At 31.9% G+C, this 17,266-nt stretch overlaps 1 protein-coding gene across 1 annotated transcript in view; it reads left to right on the top strand.

Moving 5' to 3' along the window:
* Dip-C (dipeptidase C) overlaps window positions 1-17,266 on the top strand; it is a 92,784-nt gene that overhangs the window by 30,995 nt on the left and 44,523 nt on the right. Inside the window, exons 3-5 of the mRNA XM_085827675.1 lie at window positions 6,616-6,743; window positions 10,907-10,970; window positions 11,080-11,127. Coding sequence (XP_085683801.1) covers window positions 6,616-6,743; window positions 10,907-10,970; window positions 11,080-11,127 — 240 coding nt within the window. The remainder of the gene's footprint in view (window positions 1-6,615; window positions 6,744-10,906; window positions 10,971-11,079; window positions 11,128-17,266) is intronic.

Below are 17,266 nucleotides of genomic sequence, written 5' to 3' on the forward strand. Positions count from 1 at the left end.
GAGCTAGGAATTGTTCAGTTTGAAAGAAAGTGTATGAAAACCATAAGATGAAGCTCTATTTCAATTTGAAGAAACACCAAAATGGGAGATGTTAAGATATGATGCTCCAAGCAAAAGAAAAGGATTATGTTCTCAAAATTGGTTTGAAGGATCGAATATCAGTTTCTTAGTGGTTATTCGTTTCATTTATGCATAGTGTTTAGAGTTAACTTCCCTTGAATTTGATCAGAATCAACTTGATATAATCATCGCACTGTTGTCAATTGGAACAGTTAGATAAGGGAAGTTTGTGCCCATGCATTAATGTCTAGACCGTTGGTGGCACTGGTAATATTGTCAAAGTTGACGAAAGTCTATTTTCCCACCAGAAACAGAATGTTGGTTGTATCCTTCCATCCCGGTGAGTGTAGATGGGATTTGCTGCAAAAACAAAAAAATGCTATTTAGTTGCTGTACCTAACCACTTTGCTAGAACTTTGCTTAAAGTTATTGAAGAAAATATTTTTGATGGCGCTACAATATACTGAAATTGTTAAAAAGGATACAACACTGAAAAATTAACAGAAGTTGGATTTGAACATTTCTCCATTAACCATAAATATAAACTTATCAATCCTGGTACTGCTTGTTATATGCAAGCTGTCGAAAGCTTATGGGGCAGTGCAAATGGCAAAAAAACTTCAACGCGACTCTTACAGTAACCAGTTCGATTCTTAGCTGATTGAATTTATGTGCCGACCAAAAGCATCCTAAAATACATATCAGCAGTTTCATGACTCCGTGTTACTCTTAGTTCATTAACTGAATTTTTTCCCCAGATTTCTTTGGGAAATTGTTTAACTTGCATTAAAATTTTCTAATTTTACAAGTATCTGTAATGTTATTTTTTCCTCTTTGTATTTTCTTCAGCTTAACCATATTGTAAGTATTTTGCTGATTATTTTTATTCCTTAAATTTTTAAACCAAATGATCATGAACCAAATGAAATGTTTTTTAATATCTGAAGCCATTCCAAAAACAGAATAGTGCCTCATTATGGATAATTTAATGCATGATAATGTAAATATCTGGGTTATAGGATAGTCCAGCCATCTTTCAGTGGGCATTAGATGTGGTTCTTCTGCCTGCCATGGGAAAAAATTGTTTTGTATGCTTATGTGATATAATTGCAACCTCTGAATCACTAGGAAAGCATGTAAAGACCATCCGTAAAATATTTTCTTTATTAAAAGAGGAGGGACAAAAAATAAGTATTAAGAAATGCAAATTTGCTTGTAAAGAGTAGGTATTTAGAATTTAAGATTTGTAAAAAGGCATTAAAACAGAGGAATTGAATATTCTTGTAATAAAAAGCTTTCCTACTTTTAACACTGCAAAAAAGTTAGCATCATTCCTGAAATTAAGCTCATATTACCGAATGTTTATCAAAAATTTTTAAGACATTGACGAACCCTATTTGGAGTTAAAATGAAAAAGGGCAAGGTTTAAATGATCTAAAGAATTAGACAAGGCCTTCCAGAGTATAAAATAAGTTTTGTCCGCGTCCCCGGTTTTGAAAGTGCCACAAAAGACCTCATAAATTTCTTTGGATATATCTGATTTTTCAGTAGGAGCAGTTCTGATGCAAGCGTGGTGCTCAGGTAGTGTATTTGAGTAGAACTGTAAACGCGGTAGAAAGAAATCGCTTTGTGACTGAATGGAAAGTTCTGGCATGTGTTTATGTAGCGAAGAAGTTTAGACTTTATTTCTTGGAGAAACAAATTGAAATATTTACTGATCATGCTGCGTTAATGAAGTTGGTAAATGCAAGAAATTTAATGCATAATATTGATCAAATGAACCTTGAGACTGCAGGACTACAATCTGGAATTCCAACATCGGCCAGGAAGGCAAAATGAAGTAGCAGATGCTTTATCAAGAATTCAGTTAGACAGAAATGGCAAGAAAGTAAAATGCAACTTATGAACTTCATCATTTTAGATTCTAGGGAAATGCTGATTAAAGAATTGCAGTGTAATCCAGAATTTGCACAAATTTATGCATATTTAAAAGACCCAGAGAAGTTTCAAGCATCGAATGAAATAGGAATTAAGGTAGGGCCAAACATTATAAAATAAATCTGTGACATTATTTTAATAAGAAAACAAAAAATTAAAACTTAAAATTAAAGCCAGTTATCCCAGCTGTTTTGATACTAGGTGATTTATTCAGATTACATGGCAATCCAATTTCAGTACATACGGGGGGGGGGGGGGAAGTACAGAGTGAGAAGCTGTTTTCTTTCTCAAGTTGCAACAAATTACATGCCAGTTTTTTCCACAGCTATGGCATATGCCAGAAATATAAATATGTAAATTTTGCACAGGTTGGCTTCATAATTAGTACAAGATGTAGTTTCCCTAATGAGATTTTTTGGAGTAGATTTGTTAGGCCCTTACCCCAGATATCAAATAAAACGTTACTTGTTATTAATTATTGATCATTTTTCGAAGTGGTGCAAATTAATACCATTACATTGTACTTCAGCTAGTATATTAGCAAACACACTTTTAAAATATGAAGCTTCACTAAAAGTAGTCTCAGATAATGGACTGCAATTTATAAGTAATATTTGTGAGGAGCTGTGCACACACCTGGGCATCAAACATTTGAAAATTAGCTTATGTAAACCTCAATCAAATATTGCTGAGTGCATAAACAAAAATATAGTTCAGATAATTTGTTATTATGTGAAAAAATATTGCAGCAGCTGAGATACATTGAAGAGTTCGTGTATGCATTGTAGTCTGCAAAATGTAAAACAGTGCAAAAATCACTGGCAAAACTGCTTCTGGGTCAAAAGATAATGAATGACATCTTTGGATAAGTTATTTTTTGTGCTGGAGAGGAAACTGGAATTTCAACAAAAAAAAATTCAGAGGTTAATTGATCAGGTGCTCAGAATGCCAAATAAAGCCAAGACAGGGGGGGGGAGACTTACAATTAAAGATGGATATAAAAATTGAGGATAAAATTTTGAAAATTAATCTTGCCATCTACAGAGAAAAATGAAGCAAGTAATTTTAAACCCTAAATTTCAAAGATTGTATTTAGCTGTCAGAGGTATTGTAGTGTTTTAGCAAAATAATTTGAGGCAGGCAAGTTTCACAAATATTGATTAGATCAAGAAATTTTATGATAGAGAGGATATGTCATTGTTGAAAGAAACAGCAGTTCAGTCAGAGGTATAGCATAGAAAGTAGACAGGGGTGATAAGCAAGGTGAAGCAGCAAGGGTTAATGAGAAATTTGAGAAAAAGCAGTCTCCCTGAGACTAGAAAAAGATGAGGAAATGAAGAAAGCAATCAATGAAAAAGTACCAGTGGCAAAGAAGTTCAGAAAACCGGAAAGGCAAAATATGGGGTTAAGTAAAAATAAGGAGCGAAGGGCTAAAAACATTGTGGCAGTGAGAAAAACGCAGTGGGGCTAGAAAATTGATGTGGGACAACCAACTACAAGGCTCGATGAAGAGGTGGTAGTTTGGTAACGAGGCTGGAAAAGAAAGCAAGAATTACTGCCACTGCCAAGAAAAACCTGCTAGTTGGCAGAATGAACCAAAAGAAAAGCTGATAAAGGAGGCCAGGTGCTGCAGTCCAGGAGATTTTGAGTGGTAAGCAGTTTTACTATAAAGTGTAAAATTTTACAAATAGGAGAATAAGGTTTCAGCTTGCTTCTGCTGCCATACCTGTTAAAGACTGTTGACAGTGCTAAAGCTTTTTTTGTTGGAATTATGCTATAAAGAGTCTAGATCCTGTTTGGTAAATGTGTGTGTGCGATTTTTTTTTTTTTTTTTTTTTTTTTTTTTTTTTTTTTTTTCGAATTAGGAAATCTTATGGTCTGTGCATAGATTAGATAAAATTTAATGAATTTATTCCTGTTGCGAAAGGAAGCTTTTGCACTGAAACCATGATATAAATTTCTATATTTTAATATAAGCATTGACAAATCACAAAGTAAAATAAACTTATAAAGTATTTTAATTCTGTTATCTGCTTGCTTGATGGTTAACTATTCTGGTGGTGATAATTCATTGCATGGATCAGATATAAAACTTGTTGAAGTTGCAGTTGTACTAAACAAAGTGAATCCATACTGGTGTTACCTTGTAAATAACATACATGTGCAGTGTACTTTTGCTTTCCATAATTGAAGAGACACTGAAAGACTTAGAAGTTGTTAGCAGTGATAATAGTATATTAAATGGAATCATTTCAAATCTGTGGGGTAAAAAATCTATTAATATGCTGTCATTAAATGCTAAAGAAATTAAACAAGACTGATTTGTGTAATGTGAGTAAATTTGCAGTACTGATGTTATAGACTTTTGAATCTTAGAAAAAACCTTCAAAACTAAATACAGTCAAAAGTCGTTAATTTGGACACCCATAATCCGGAATGATCTATAATAAGGACCTCAAAGCTACAAACTTTCTGCGCATAAGACCTTTACAGCTGCGAATATGCTTGTGCGCGTGCGCAAAATACGTTTACGAGTGCGCGTTTAATGTATAACGGGCGGTATAAGCTAAGCTAAAATTATCTAATTATCTATTTCAGTTAATGTTGCAGATTGTGTTGTTCCTTAATCTTCGAATTGGATCCGGCTTATTATTTTTTGCAGACCGTTAGAGCAATTTTATAAAAGTAAGCTTGAACTTTCGATTATATCAAATAGAATTTCTGATATATATTTATTAATATGTAAAGGATCTACAAAGCGAAAGTATATTTCGAAGTTCATTAAACAAAAAGTGGAATTGCTGCAAAAAATGGATAAAGGCATATCCTTTGTTTATCTAAACTTTGTTTATCTTTAACCCCGTGCAATGAATTGGAAGTTGATTTGTCAGCACTATCCTTATCTTCAGGGCAGATGTTTTTATTTTATTTCGCTTATAATTCTTTACTAAATGTAGTATTTCATCTCGATGTACCCCGTCTTTGATATGATTTAAATCAAATTCCTCGTCATTATTTCGCTTCCGATAGCGAAGAAAGTGACAGAGGTTATTGAAAACGAAAAAATTTCAATTGACAAATTAGTCGGTAGACACAGCAATTGTAGGACTTGAACAGTGGAACTTTGTAACTGAACAAGAAATTATGTCTATTTATAGAATTAAAGAGAATGTATTATCACATAAAAAAATGAAGCAACTTAACTTACATTGAAAGAAATGTTTAATAAAGTAAACAAATAAATATTAAGCTTTTCTTTTTGTAAATTTTGATACGCTTTAGATCATAATTGTTCTTTATTTCATAAATTACGGTTTCATATTTTTAATTTTATAATTTCTGCATGCCATCTTACCAGATTTAAACTGATGATCCGGAAATTAATCTATAATTTATTATAATATTTCCGGATTATAGATTAATCTATAATCCGGAAAAATCGATAATCCGGAATCGCCGAAGTCCCGACGAGTCCGGATTAACGACTTTTGACTGTACAGCAAATTTGTTACACTGGTTCCTGTTACTGTTGTTGGTTTATTTAGCATTTATTCCCATGATGTATTCTTTTATAACATGCTGTACGATTTATATATGTCAGTATAGTGTAAAGTTTTATACTTGCCTGTCTGTTGTTAGAAATGTAGATCTATCATGAAATTTGGCTGATAGGAAAAGGTTAAAATAACACAATATGCTAAATTAATGCATCTTTATTTCCTATTGCACAGTTGTACATAGACTATCAAAATTCCCTCACACGTGCAAGATTTTTCTCTGCAGAAAATATGCTTTACTTCAGTTATTTTGTAAAACTTTCCATGGATAAAAGTTGTTTTTACTTAGGAGGAAAGTGTATTAAGCATCTCTATAAATGCTGTTTAAAAAAAAAAAAAAAAAATCTTTAAATTTAGTTTAAACTGGATGGAGCAAAGGGAAGAGAGACTTTGTGAACTTAATGTCTGTAAACTAGAAAATTTATCAATGAATAGTTTAAATGATTAAATATGAAGAACATTCCAGCTTCCAGAAACTTTTTTGTAGTAATTTGTAGAATCATCTTAAATAAATACTTATTTTTAAAGTTTAAAAAAAGAGAAATAAAAAAGTATTTTTCATTCTTTCTGTAGATTAAATTTTGATTATTTTATTGAGAAAAATCTAAAATGTTTTAAACATTTTTAGTTCCGTTTTTAGAAGTTTCTTAGTGTATTACTTTTTATGTAGTTTGAAAATTGACATACTTTTCAAATTTGGCTTATATAAACACGTGTATTTTGCAAAATAATGATCTGTTATGCTTTATTTTATCTTTCAAAATGTATAAAAATCTTTTTCGCGGGACCACTTCTGACTCTAGGTAATTTTTATCTTCCGCACAGGTGGTCTCTATAAGAGAGGTGACGTAAACTACTGATGAGTATATTCTAAGAAATACTTTCAGAAATTATCGTCTGTGAAAGGTGGCCATCATGAGAGCTTTCAGTGCATGTTATTCATTTTGCTTTGATTTGTTGTCTGTTCTTTTCCAGAAGCGAAATGTGTTTAAGATTTTTTATGTTATTACTACTCTGAGACATTTTTGAGGAATTTTAATTTCATCATATTTTAATATAGGAATCTTATTTTCATTGGACATTTGGAGTCTTAGAACCTGATTGTTATGGTGCAGTAGCTATAAATAATAATCGCTCCTTCTTATTTGTGCCCAAATTACCAGATTCATTTGGAATATGGATGGGAAAGTGAGTATTTTTAAAATACATTATTTTTAATAGTTGTAAAAACGTTATTTTATTTTAACCAACTTCTAACCTTCTTCTGCACTCATCTGTTATTTCAATAGTTAGTGAAAATTCGCTACCTCGTCTGTCAATAGAATCTACCAGTTTATGATCCCAAAACACACTAGAAGACTCTATGTAGTCATTCCTCGTTTTACCTAAATTATGTTATTCACCAGGAAATATAAATTAGAAAAAGCTGATGCTCTTTTATCAGATATTTCTTATGTACTAAATAACCAAAGAAATAAGGATGGAAGTAAGTACTGTAAAGGATACCTGAATTAAATACAGACTTTAAATATTAAATATTCAATCTTCTAAGAATGAAGATGTGATAGCAATGGGTAGGTATGATTGTTTTGGGCTGAGGACATATTCTTCGCACTTTTGTACTCTCTGAAGCAGCATATACAGGATAATTCTAAAATACTCAACAAAAATGAAAGGTAGGTAGCTTGGTCAAAAGTAAGAAGTTCTGTAGTAGAATTCATGTGTGGAAATAACACATTAACATAACAGAGGGTAAGAAACTGGTAGGTGAAAATAGTCACCTGATTTTAATCATAATTCTTGTTGCATATTTCAAGAGATATCTCTAGCTAGCTACACATATGTGGAGCCTCTTGAAGTGCATTTTAGTTTAAGAAACTAAAACATAAAACATTTAATTTAAACATTTTATCCATGATGTAGCATAAAAAAGTGTAGCAGCTGCTCATAGGATGTAGAACAGCATTCATGTAGACAGCTTTTAAATCACCGAACATTTTAGTATATTAACCAGAAGCTGTGCAAGAATGAATAGTACCAGGCTTGTGGGATGTAAGCAGAATATGATATTACAAAACTCCTGCACTGGAAAAAATTAATAATTGTTTCAAAAAAGATTTTATCGAACCAACTTATATTAGCAAAAACTCTAATAACACATATAATCAGAGATGAGATGTTTATTCTATCTCTTCCAAATTCTAAAACATACTCAACAGCTCTTGGGAGAATGTCATTGCTGTTGCCATAAAAAATAATTAATTGTGCATTGAAGGTACAAGTGCAAACAAAGCACATTAACCTTCTTCCGGATTTGCCAGTTACCTGCAATAGGAAAACCATCATACAATGATTGAATATACTTGGTGTTTTCACTGAACAGATGATTAGCCCGAGTGCTAGAAGTAAATACCTTAAGTTTTCTCTGCAAAGCATATTTTCCTTTTCCCTATCAAAGCAACCTCTAGCAGTCAATTACAAAAAAAAAAGTGACTGCAGGAGTTTTTAACTTCAGGGAGATGTGTTGAAGAACAAAACTGCCTATCTCTTCTTCGGGTGCTTTACGAGTTATTTGGGTGTTGACACCACAAGGTTGTGGTTTAACACAATAAAGATCTTACTTTGCAGAGAGGGGTTATGTAGTGTCAGGCAGTGAAACTGGCTAAATTTTTCAGACCGTTTTTACTATAAATATTTACCATTACAAAATGAATTTCATTTCATTGAGTTATCATTTAAGGCATTAATATTTATCAATATGTACCTTTGAGGATAATCCTGCTATAAGCATGAAAGCTGTTGGATGTGCATAGAACTATCAAATATGAACGAGCCTTTATTGGCTAAGCATTGGGATGAGTATTTGTACATATTTGGGAAGTTGAAGTTGTTAGGTGAAGTTGCCTAGATTAAGGAAACCACTGCTGCTGGCTTGTCCCATGCTTTATTTAATTACCTTTACAATGAGTGAGGGGAGTGTGCCCATCTCTGTTGAGCAGTGCATAAGTTTCTCATCTATGAAAACATGAAACCAGCTGAAGTTTACTGGAGTCTGGCATGCCAGTTCGGGGAAGCTACCCTTTCATGGTCAAAAGTGAATGAATTTAAGCAAGGCCGTGAGAACATGTTGTAAATCAAGGTTATCCCCATCGTCTTCACGCTTTGAAACTAATAAAAACAGTGCACGTGTTCATGAGCTTATCGAACAGAAATGATGCTGCACAGTGCTTCAGATTTTAGAAGAACTTTGTGTCAGCTATGGAAGTGTTCAATCAATCATCAGAAAGCAGTTGGGCTTCAGAAAAATCTTAGCTTGTTGCCTTCCAAAGCTGCTGAATGATGATCGTAAAGCTGCGTGAGTTAGCATTTCTCAGTTGCTTCAAACTCATTTTGAATAAAAAGGGAAAGTTTTTTTGCATAAAATTATCATGAGACATGGATACATCATTACACCTCCTTCTTAATCAAAGTGTGCAAGCATGGAGTGAAGAAGGAAACTCAGTGAAAGCCCAAACTCAATGCTTGTGGAAAAGTGTTCGCCATGATTTTTTGGGAGTGGAGGGGGATCCTACTAGTGAATTTCTTACACGAGCATCAAACCATCAGTATAACCTACTACTTCTCAGCCCAGTAGGTCGGGAGATATAGCACTGTCCCCCTTTTTTTTTTTTTTTTTTTTTTTTTTTTTTTGAGCAGTGTACATACAGCAGGCTCTAGCTAAGCCCAGTTTCCTTTCATATCTCTTATTCACTGGGCATTTGTATATTTGGATATGTTTAATATGCAGAATCCTCAACACGCAGAATTTTGGCACCTTATAATCCACATGGTATAAGATCACTTGCCTTAAGAAAAATTTCTCCATGAATATTTGGGCTGGCATGGAACACAACTGCTTAGTAAGATTGTCAGTTGCTGCTTGAAATGTGAAGGAAATGCCATAGATCTTTGCAAATATATACCAATCTATGTGCAGCCCCTTTGAATTTTGTATTATTTTTGTTGGTTGCACTTTTAAGCACTTATTGTAAAAAGTTGAATCATTCAATTGCTTGTTTCTTTTGATTTTACCTTTTTTTTAACTGACTTTTTTTAAAAAATCTTATGAGCCAGCACTTAACATGTGCCATTTGTGCACATACATTCTATAACAAAATCTGTTTTTATTCTGTCCCCTCTATCTGACTTTGCATTTTTGCCAGGTATTTTAGAATCATCTTACATGTCTTACAGTGGATTTTAGTATCCAACAAACTGCACATGTATCACTGCAGTTGCCATACATTGACACAGAGTGGTCAAAATGTCATATTTGCACTGTCATATCAAAGTCATTCTTGCTGTTACAAAATATTCAAGTAAACAAAATCAGGTAGGAAGTACTGCAGATCCTCGATTATAGATATTGGAGCCTACTTGTGTGTCAGTGCTAAATACTTATTAGTCATTGCGTGTTTGCCTGTTGAAAGCCGGACTTTTGCATATTGGTGCTTTTTTTTGTGTGGTTAAATAATTCCTGTTACTGTGCTCATAAAAGGGTTCAGGTGTGTAAAAAACCAGGTTTGGAGGTTTGTTTGTTCAAAGTAGTGATTACTTTGTGGTAATCTGAAGAGCTATGTTATGGGGCTAATACATTCTTAACCCTCCAAGCAGCCAAGATTATATAATACATAATGCTCAATATTTTTCTGGTGCCTTTTAAATACACAGCCATGCATTCTGAAACATGTCCAAACAATTAAGCTAGGATGTGTTTTAAGAAAAGAAGTCAATATACAAACTGGAAGGTCATTTTGGAATTATAATCAAGGAAATACCCCTTACCCAGGCCTTTTTGCAAACATTAGGGTTTTAGAGCCAAACCCTTGAACACTTGGAGGATTAATAGCCATGTCTCATCAAATTGTACTGGCTGTGCAGTTACATCTTTTTGTAGGAGTTGTGTGCATTACTTGATATGATTTATTTTAGCAGGATAGTTTACCTTTTCCCAACTTGCAACTTGATTCTAAAATACTAATATCAAAACTTAGACTTCCTCATATAAAAGTTACTGGTGTGCAATACCTTATTTCTTTGATTCTAAGATGGACTCCCCACTCCTCCCCCATATAAACATCACTAAAAATGGAAGATATATTAATTGGAATTAAAGACATCTGAAAATTGTAGACTCTTCTGCAAACTAATAATTCCAGAGGAAATAATTTTTCCAAGTTTTTAATTTTTGTTTATTTATTAATTTAGCTAGATTTCTTATTATTAATAAATCAAAATTGATTACTGAAAGAATATTGCTAAATTACAGTAGTTTTAACCTTATATATGTTTTTTATGCTTTTTTATTTTAGGCTTCACTCTTTGAATTATTATAAAGAAAGGTATGGTGTTGATGAAGTGCATTATGTTTATGATGTAAGTTTTAGCTATGTAAATTTAATTTTGCTCTTTTGATGTATATTCATGTCAATAAGTCATGTAACTGTTTGCTAATTTTCTAATTTATAACTTTTATCTTATTTAGATTGCGAAGGTTCTGTTAGCTTTGCAACCAGAAACGCTTTTGACTTTGGTAATATATTTTCACATTGTTTCTATTTTTCACATGTGCAAAATAAATCTGTGCAGTTATAATTAAAATAATAAGTTTAAAAACCATCAATTGAGAACAAACCATGAGTAAGAAACAAAAAATCAGAAGCACAGTGGCAAACTGCATGTAAGGTGGGGGGTGGGAAATGCCAAAATCAAAAAAAGAAAAAAAGAAATTTAAATCTTTCCCAGCATCGTCATCAAGGGCTTGGTGCAACAAAAGAAGTAAAAACATTAGCCTGGTTTCTAAACCAGCAAAAACACTTAAAAAGGTTTAATACTTAAAATAATCTCAGAAAATTAATTAAAGTAATATATGTCTTTACCAGTCTAATCCCTATAGGCTGTAAGTAGCACAAAAAATTGAGAAATTATACCTTCAGAATAATAAACAAGCTTAAAAATTAAAATTTTTATGAACTATATGTTATGTACATAATTCATTTGTATGATCATATTTGAAACATGCATATTTCAGGGTTCGTACAGTCCTTAAGAGTCCTTAAAAGTCCTTAATTTCGGCCAAAATCGTCAGAAGGTCCTTAATTTTTAATCATCTAAGATTTCTGACTGTTTTTACGACTGCCATTTTGAGTGTGAATTAGCATTTTGGAGGAATATTGTTGGCAATTCTCTGACAAATATCGTTATCTTTTGAATGGGTGAATGCACTCATGGGTTATAATATGTTTCCATTTTTAATATAAAGGGTGGGATAGAATTTCTGAGCAAGTATGAAACATAAAGCATTCAAATTTATTTCATTTTTTCTAGTGAAGAGCTCTTAAACAACTTTTCGCATTTGGGGATGTGAATTCTTTTATTAAATTGCTGTAAATTTGGCGACTTATCAACATTGGCGATTTTAAGATAAGTTTCTATAGAAAATTTTTAATTCCGAGATCTGGGAATTTTTCGACGATTTTTTTAAAACATTGTAACATTGATAAGTTTCATTAAAATGCTGGTAATATATTGTAATTACATTTAAAAAATAACATTAAAATAAAGCAGTTTTATTTTTGCTCTCATTTTATAAAGTTCCATTTTGACCCCTTTTTATACAATATTTTGAATCTGAAAAATAAGCAAGGGTGAAAAATAAGAAAAAAAAGCAAGGTTGTGCTATAAAGCACAATTTACGAAACGGTTCTTAGCAAAAGCAAAATAGCTATGTAATTAATTAAAAATTTCTTTTTAACTTTTTCCTGGTAAGAGTTTCCTCATGTAATTGTCTCAGAATATGCGTCAGTTTTCTCTATAAAATTAATTTTACACATTTTTTATCCGATTTTTTAAAAAATATTTCTGGCTTTTTGCTGTTACCGAATTGGCAGGGGTAATTTTTCTTTAGGATTTTAGACATTGCATCTTGGAAAGTTTAGAAAGATTTGAAGGCAAGATTTATTGACCCACTTTCTGAAAGATTCCAGAAAAATGTGGCAAAATGAAAAATGTCTCCTTGGTATTAATACATAATTTCATACTTTTTGGAGAACATCTGGAAAAGCAATAAAAACATAATAGTTGGATGTTTTAGTTCTGATACTAAAATCTTTTTCTTAACATTTTTATCTTCTCTTTATTTTCTTTATTTTTCACTAGACACAAGCATAAAATATCAAAAATGCTTCTAATCTGATCATATGGACAGGCAATTATAGAAAATAATTTTTTTATTAATAAAGAAATTGAAAACTGACAATTTAAACGATTCATCTAATATGTCTTAATGCATCATACACACTAAATTGTGCTGCTTGATGCCTTTGTAAATTTTGCTTCCAATGCCCTGTTCTAAATTCTAAAAGTTTTGACATTTCTAGATTTTGTTGCTCGATGTGTGAATAAATTCAAAAGCTCTGTAACCAGACCTTACCATATATATTTCATATTTCTTCTGAATGTTCCTATTACTATAAAATTAGCAGATTTCTCTGTACATTCTAAATGCATTTAGTATATAATTTCCCATTTCTATTTTCTCACCAGAATGCAAATCACTTAAACAGTTTTTAAACTGAGGTTTTTGGAGTGTAAGACAAGAATGTGTTTCTGACCTCCACTTGCTCCCTGCATTAGTTCCTGCCTGCCCTGATAATTTGCAATTATTCGTCTTTACATTACCACTGCCGACATTTGAATTTGTTATGACACTAGAGTTACTGAGTCAGCTTAAAATGAAATTAAATTGTATAGTCATTGATGACTAGTCCATATTTTTAGTTTGCATTTGATTCTTCTTGTTTAATTACATCACCATGAGGTGTAATTGATTTTTTTAGCATAGTCCAGAGGGTTTTGGACTATTTAACTTTTACCAGATCAAGTAAACCCTCATAGGTACATTTTGGAGAGGTTGACAGGTTAGGAGATACAAAACGTAGAAACTAGTGACAACATTGTCTTGCGTATTGAGACAGAGTTGTAACTGTTAGAAAAGATGCTTAAAGAGAAGGAAATTGATATAAATTAGCCAAAATGTCTGGGAAGACTTCAACTTAAAAAGACGCATAAATATCTTGTTGAGTGTTGTTGCTACAAAATATAAATATTTTGTAGCTTTTAATGTGTAATTATCCTAATATCATTTAAGAATCAATGCCATAAATTACATATATTTTAAACTGTGAAATTTTATTAGATTGTGATTTAATAAGGCTTTTTTAACAAATATTGTTAAAAAATAAATAAAATTTAGTAGTGGCCATGTAAATCCATAATGACTAAGGTTATCTAATATCCAATTTAATTACGTATAACTAACTGGTTACCTTTAAAGATTATCTCTGAATTTTAAAGCAAGTTATTGCCTTTCATTAACCTTTATCGTGGCCACAAGATAAAACACAAAAATGTAAAAATTCATGTAAAACCTATTCTTCGCATCTAGTAAGACTTAAAATAATGCACAACAACTTGTCACCTCTGGTGCTTTAGTGGATTATTAGGACCTTAAACTATATTAACTGAGTTACAATCCCTGAAACTCTACAAGAAGCTACGACACTAACTGCGTCAGACAGACCTCAGCTAACTTTCAATATTGCGAACCGTGCTTACATCAGGCCTTAAGGTTTGTTCTGATCATCAGGTCTCTCCTAGGCAACCGGGAGCGGCGACAACAGCCAGTCTTTTGTTTTGAATCATGCTGATTGTGATTTTACTTCTCACTTTAACCTATGCTACTTGACATAAAATCTACTTACTGTTTACTAAACTCATAGAGTGTGTAAGTATGTGACAAAATGAGACATTAAAAAAAATCAAAGCTAACTGTTAGTAAAAGCTAAATAAAATGTCACTTATCTTCTTTCAAATATGTCCAGTTAGTATGAGTAAAATATTTAATGATAGATTTCATAAACTTTATTTTATTCTCAAACTTACTAATAATTATATTTAATACTAACGCATCCTACCTATGGATCTATTTTATTTTTAGGATGGTATTACAAAAGTGAAGTTCAGCATAGATAATATTTTTAAATATTATATTTAAATATTATTTTAAATATAATATTTTGAATTTATTCATTTCCCATTTTCTTATAGATCCTTAATTTTTTCTTGAATGGTCCTTAAAAGTCCTTAAAAGTACTTATTTTCCGTGTGCAGAAATGTGTACGAACCCTGTATTTGCTGCAACATCTTGGTGTAATGCTCACCACATTAGCTGTTGTTTGTTGTAGGTTATGGTTGAGCTTATCCTTAAACGTTTTATGTTCCTGAGAGATCTTGAAAGACTGTGGTAGCATGGTCTTGTAGACATTGTTCTGAGATGTTGTTGAATGTAGATATGGCTTGTTCCATTGAAATATAACATTGCTTTCAATGGTATAAATGGAATTGTCACAGATTTTGAGATCTGATGAACATACCTGACCACTGTTAAATTGCCATCATTATGGAGGAAAGGAGACAATCTAGCATAATTGGCCAGATCTAGCATAATTGGCTTTACATTTTAAAATTTACAAGGTAGTTAGCCAAGATTTCCACATCTCGTTATTGAAGTGCACGTGTTAGAGCCTATATCATATCAGGGAAGTGCAATGATAGTATAATATACCGGACATCCTTTGCAGAAGTACCTCATTCTCCCAGCATATTTCTATTGTATATATGTCTGCTATATATGTTGGTTATAGAGTATATGGTCTTTCCGTTTGAAACATCATATACTCTGTAGTCCTTTAAAAATTTAACATTTTGATAACGTATGAAGTTTAATATAAAAAATGCAATAGCAGTTTTTTAAAATTTTTTTAAAAGATAATTCTGTGTTTTATAAGCAACTGGTGTAACAATATTTTTTTCCAAGTCTTGTTTAGATATTTCTTAATATAATATTAATTACAATTTTCACAATAAATTTGAAAATGTGACAAAAAAAAGGTGAAAAGGTAATGTGTCCCTTTAAAATATTATAAACACACAATTTTGAATTTTTAAATGAGAAACATTATTGCTGTTAAATCTTAAAAACTATCGTGACAAGTACATTAAAAATAAAACTGAAATAAATTATATATTACAAATGCTATTTTAAGTTCCAGTTGTGTGTACTTTCTTGATTCTTACTGTATAGTTGAGCACTGAATTTTCTACTGAACTTTTAATTCTATATGATTAATATAGTGCGATATAGTCATAATGCACAAGCATTTCTGCAATATATGAAACAAAATTTACTATACATTAAATAATCCTGTAGTATTATGCACTTAGATAACCATCAGAATACTCACATGCAATTTATGAAACAACATGCATTTATTAACAAAATTATACAATTCACTTTCAGACAAATTACAGGAAACAAAAACTTACTCTACTGATTATTTACATTACAATGATTTATTGTTCAATTTTACATTTTATACTAGTTATTGTTTACTTTATGTTTTACACTAGTTTTCCAGTTTTCCTTTAAAAACAGACGTTTTAAACATATTGAATATTTAATCTATTTAATTTTTTCTTTTAATAGTAATAAAATCACTGTAATGAAAGTTCACCCTTCTGTTTTTAGTTGGAATTAAAGTCCTTTCGTTTTATTGCACCTTTCCACTTTTCTTTCAGATCTGGATCATTAGGAAGAGCTAAAATATGTACTTTAGGTCCAGCTTTGGAATGTCCTTTACATTGAGGCACTGAACACATGTAAGACATCGTACTGTTTCTGGAACAACCTACAAATTGCCAAAAAACTCCAATGTAATGTATCCAACTGCATAAACATTACGGTATATACCAAGATTTTAGGTCAATAATTGCAGTTCAAACACTTCTCTCTCAGCAATGGCCACTAGCCTTTGACCCAGTGCTGTCGTCACCCCCCTAATAAGGGGTGCACTCCTTAGGCTGATGTCACTAAGCTGTAAGATCTTTTTCTCGAAGGTCATGCTTAGTATCAATACTCTTGGCACAATAACTACGTCATTCTGCCTTTCCCTAACTTCTGTTCTGCCAACACCACACTACTTTACCTTGCTTAAATGCCTACGTCATTTCTTTTAAAAACCAGTGTCTATAAAAATTATTGTATCTCATTATGATTTGGTAAAGTGTACTAAGATGATTTTATATGCGTGGAAATAAAAGTTGGGAAAGCCCAAGGAGTGCACCCCTTCTTTGGGGGTGATGGCAGCATTGGGTCAAAGGCTATTGTTATTGGCCATTGCTGCGAGAGAAGTGTTTGAACTGCAATTATTGACCTAAAATCTTGGTATATACCGTGATGTTTATGCAGTTGGATACATTACATTTGAGTTTCAAAATTCATTTTTGTCAGTGTCGTCTTTTCATCTTTCTACTCAGCCGTCTAAGATTGAAGGTGTAAAAGTATCCGATTCCTACTATGCATTAAATTATCATATATGTGAAAAATAAAAAATATGAAAGCAAACTTCTAAATTTAATTCACTGTAACCTCTTTTATATTCTAGTTTATTTGGGAACTTCATCTATCTGCCCTAAAAATAGCATTTAAGTCTAAACTGCATCATTCAAATTAATCATGCGATCTTACGTAATCATTAATGCAGATGCCTCTTGACCAATCACCAAATTGCAAACCAAAAGTTTTCTCTTCACGTGCTTCCATCTTGCATAAC

This window comes from Stegodyphus dumicola, chromosome 12 (assembly GCF_044657685.1).
Source record: "Stegodyphus dumicola isolate Sdum_Otavi_A_Nest chromosome 12, ASM4465768v1".
Taxonomy (NCBI): domain Eukaryota; kingdom Metazoa; phylum Arthropoda; class Arachnida; order Araneae; family Eresidae; genus Stegodyphus; species Stegodyphus dumicola.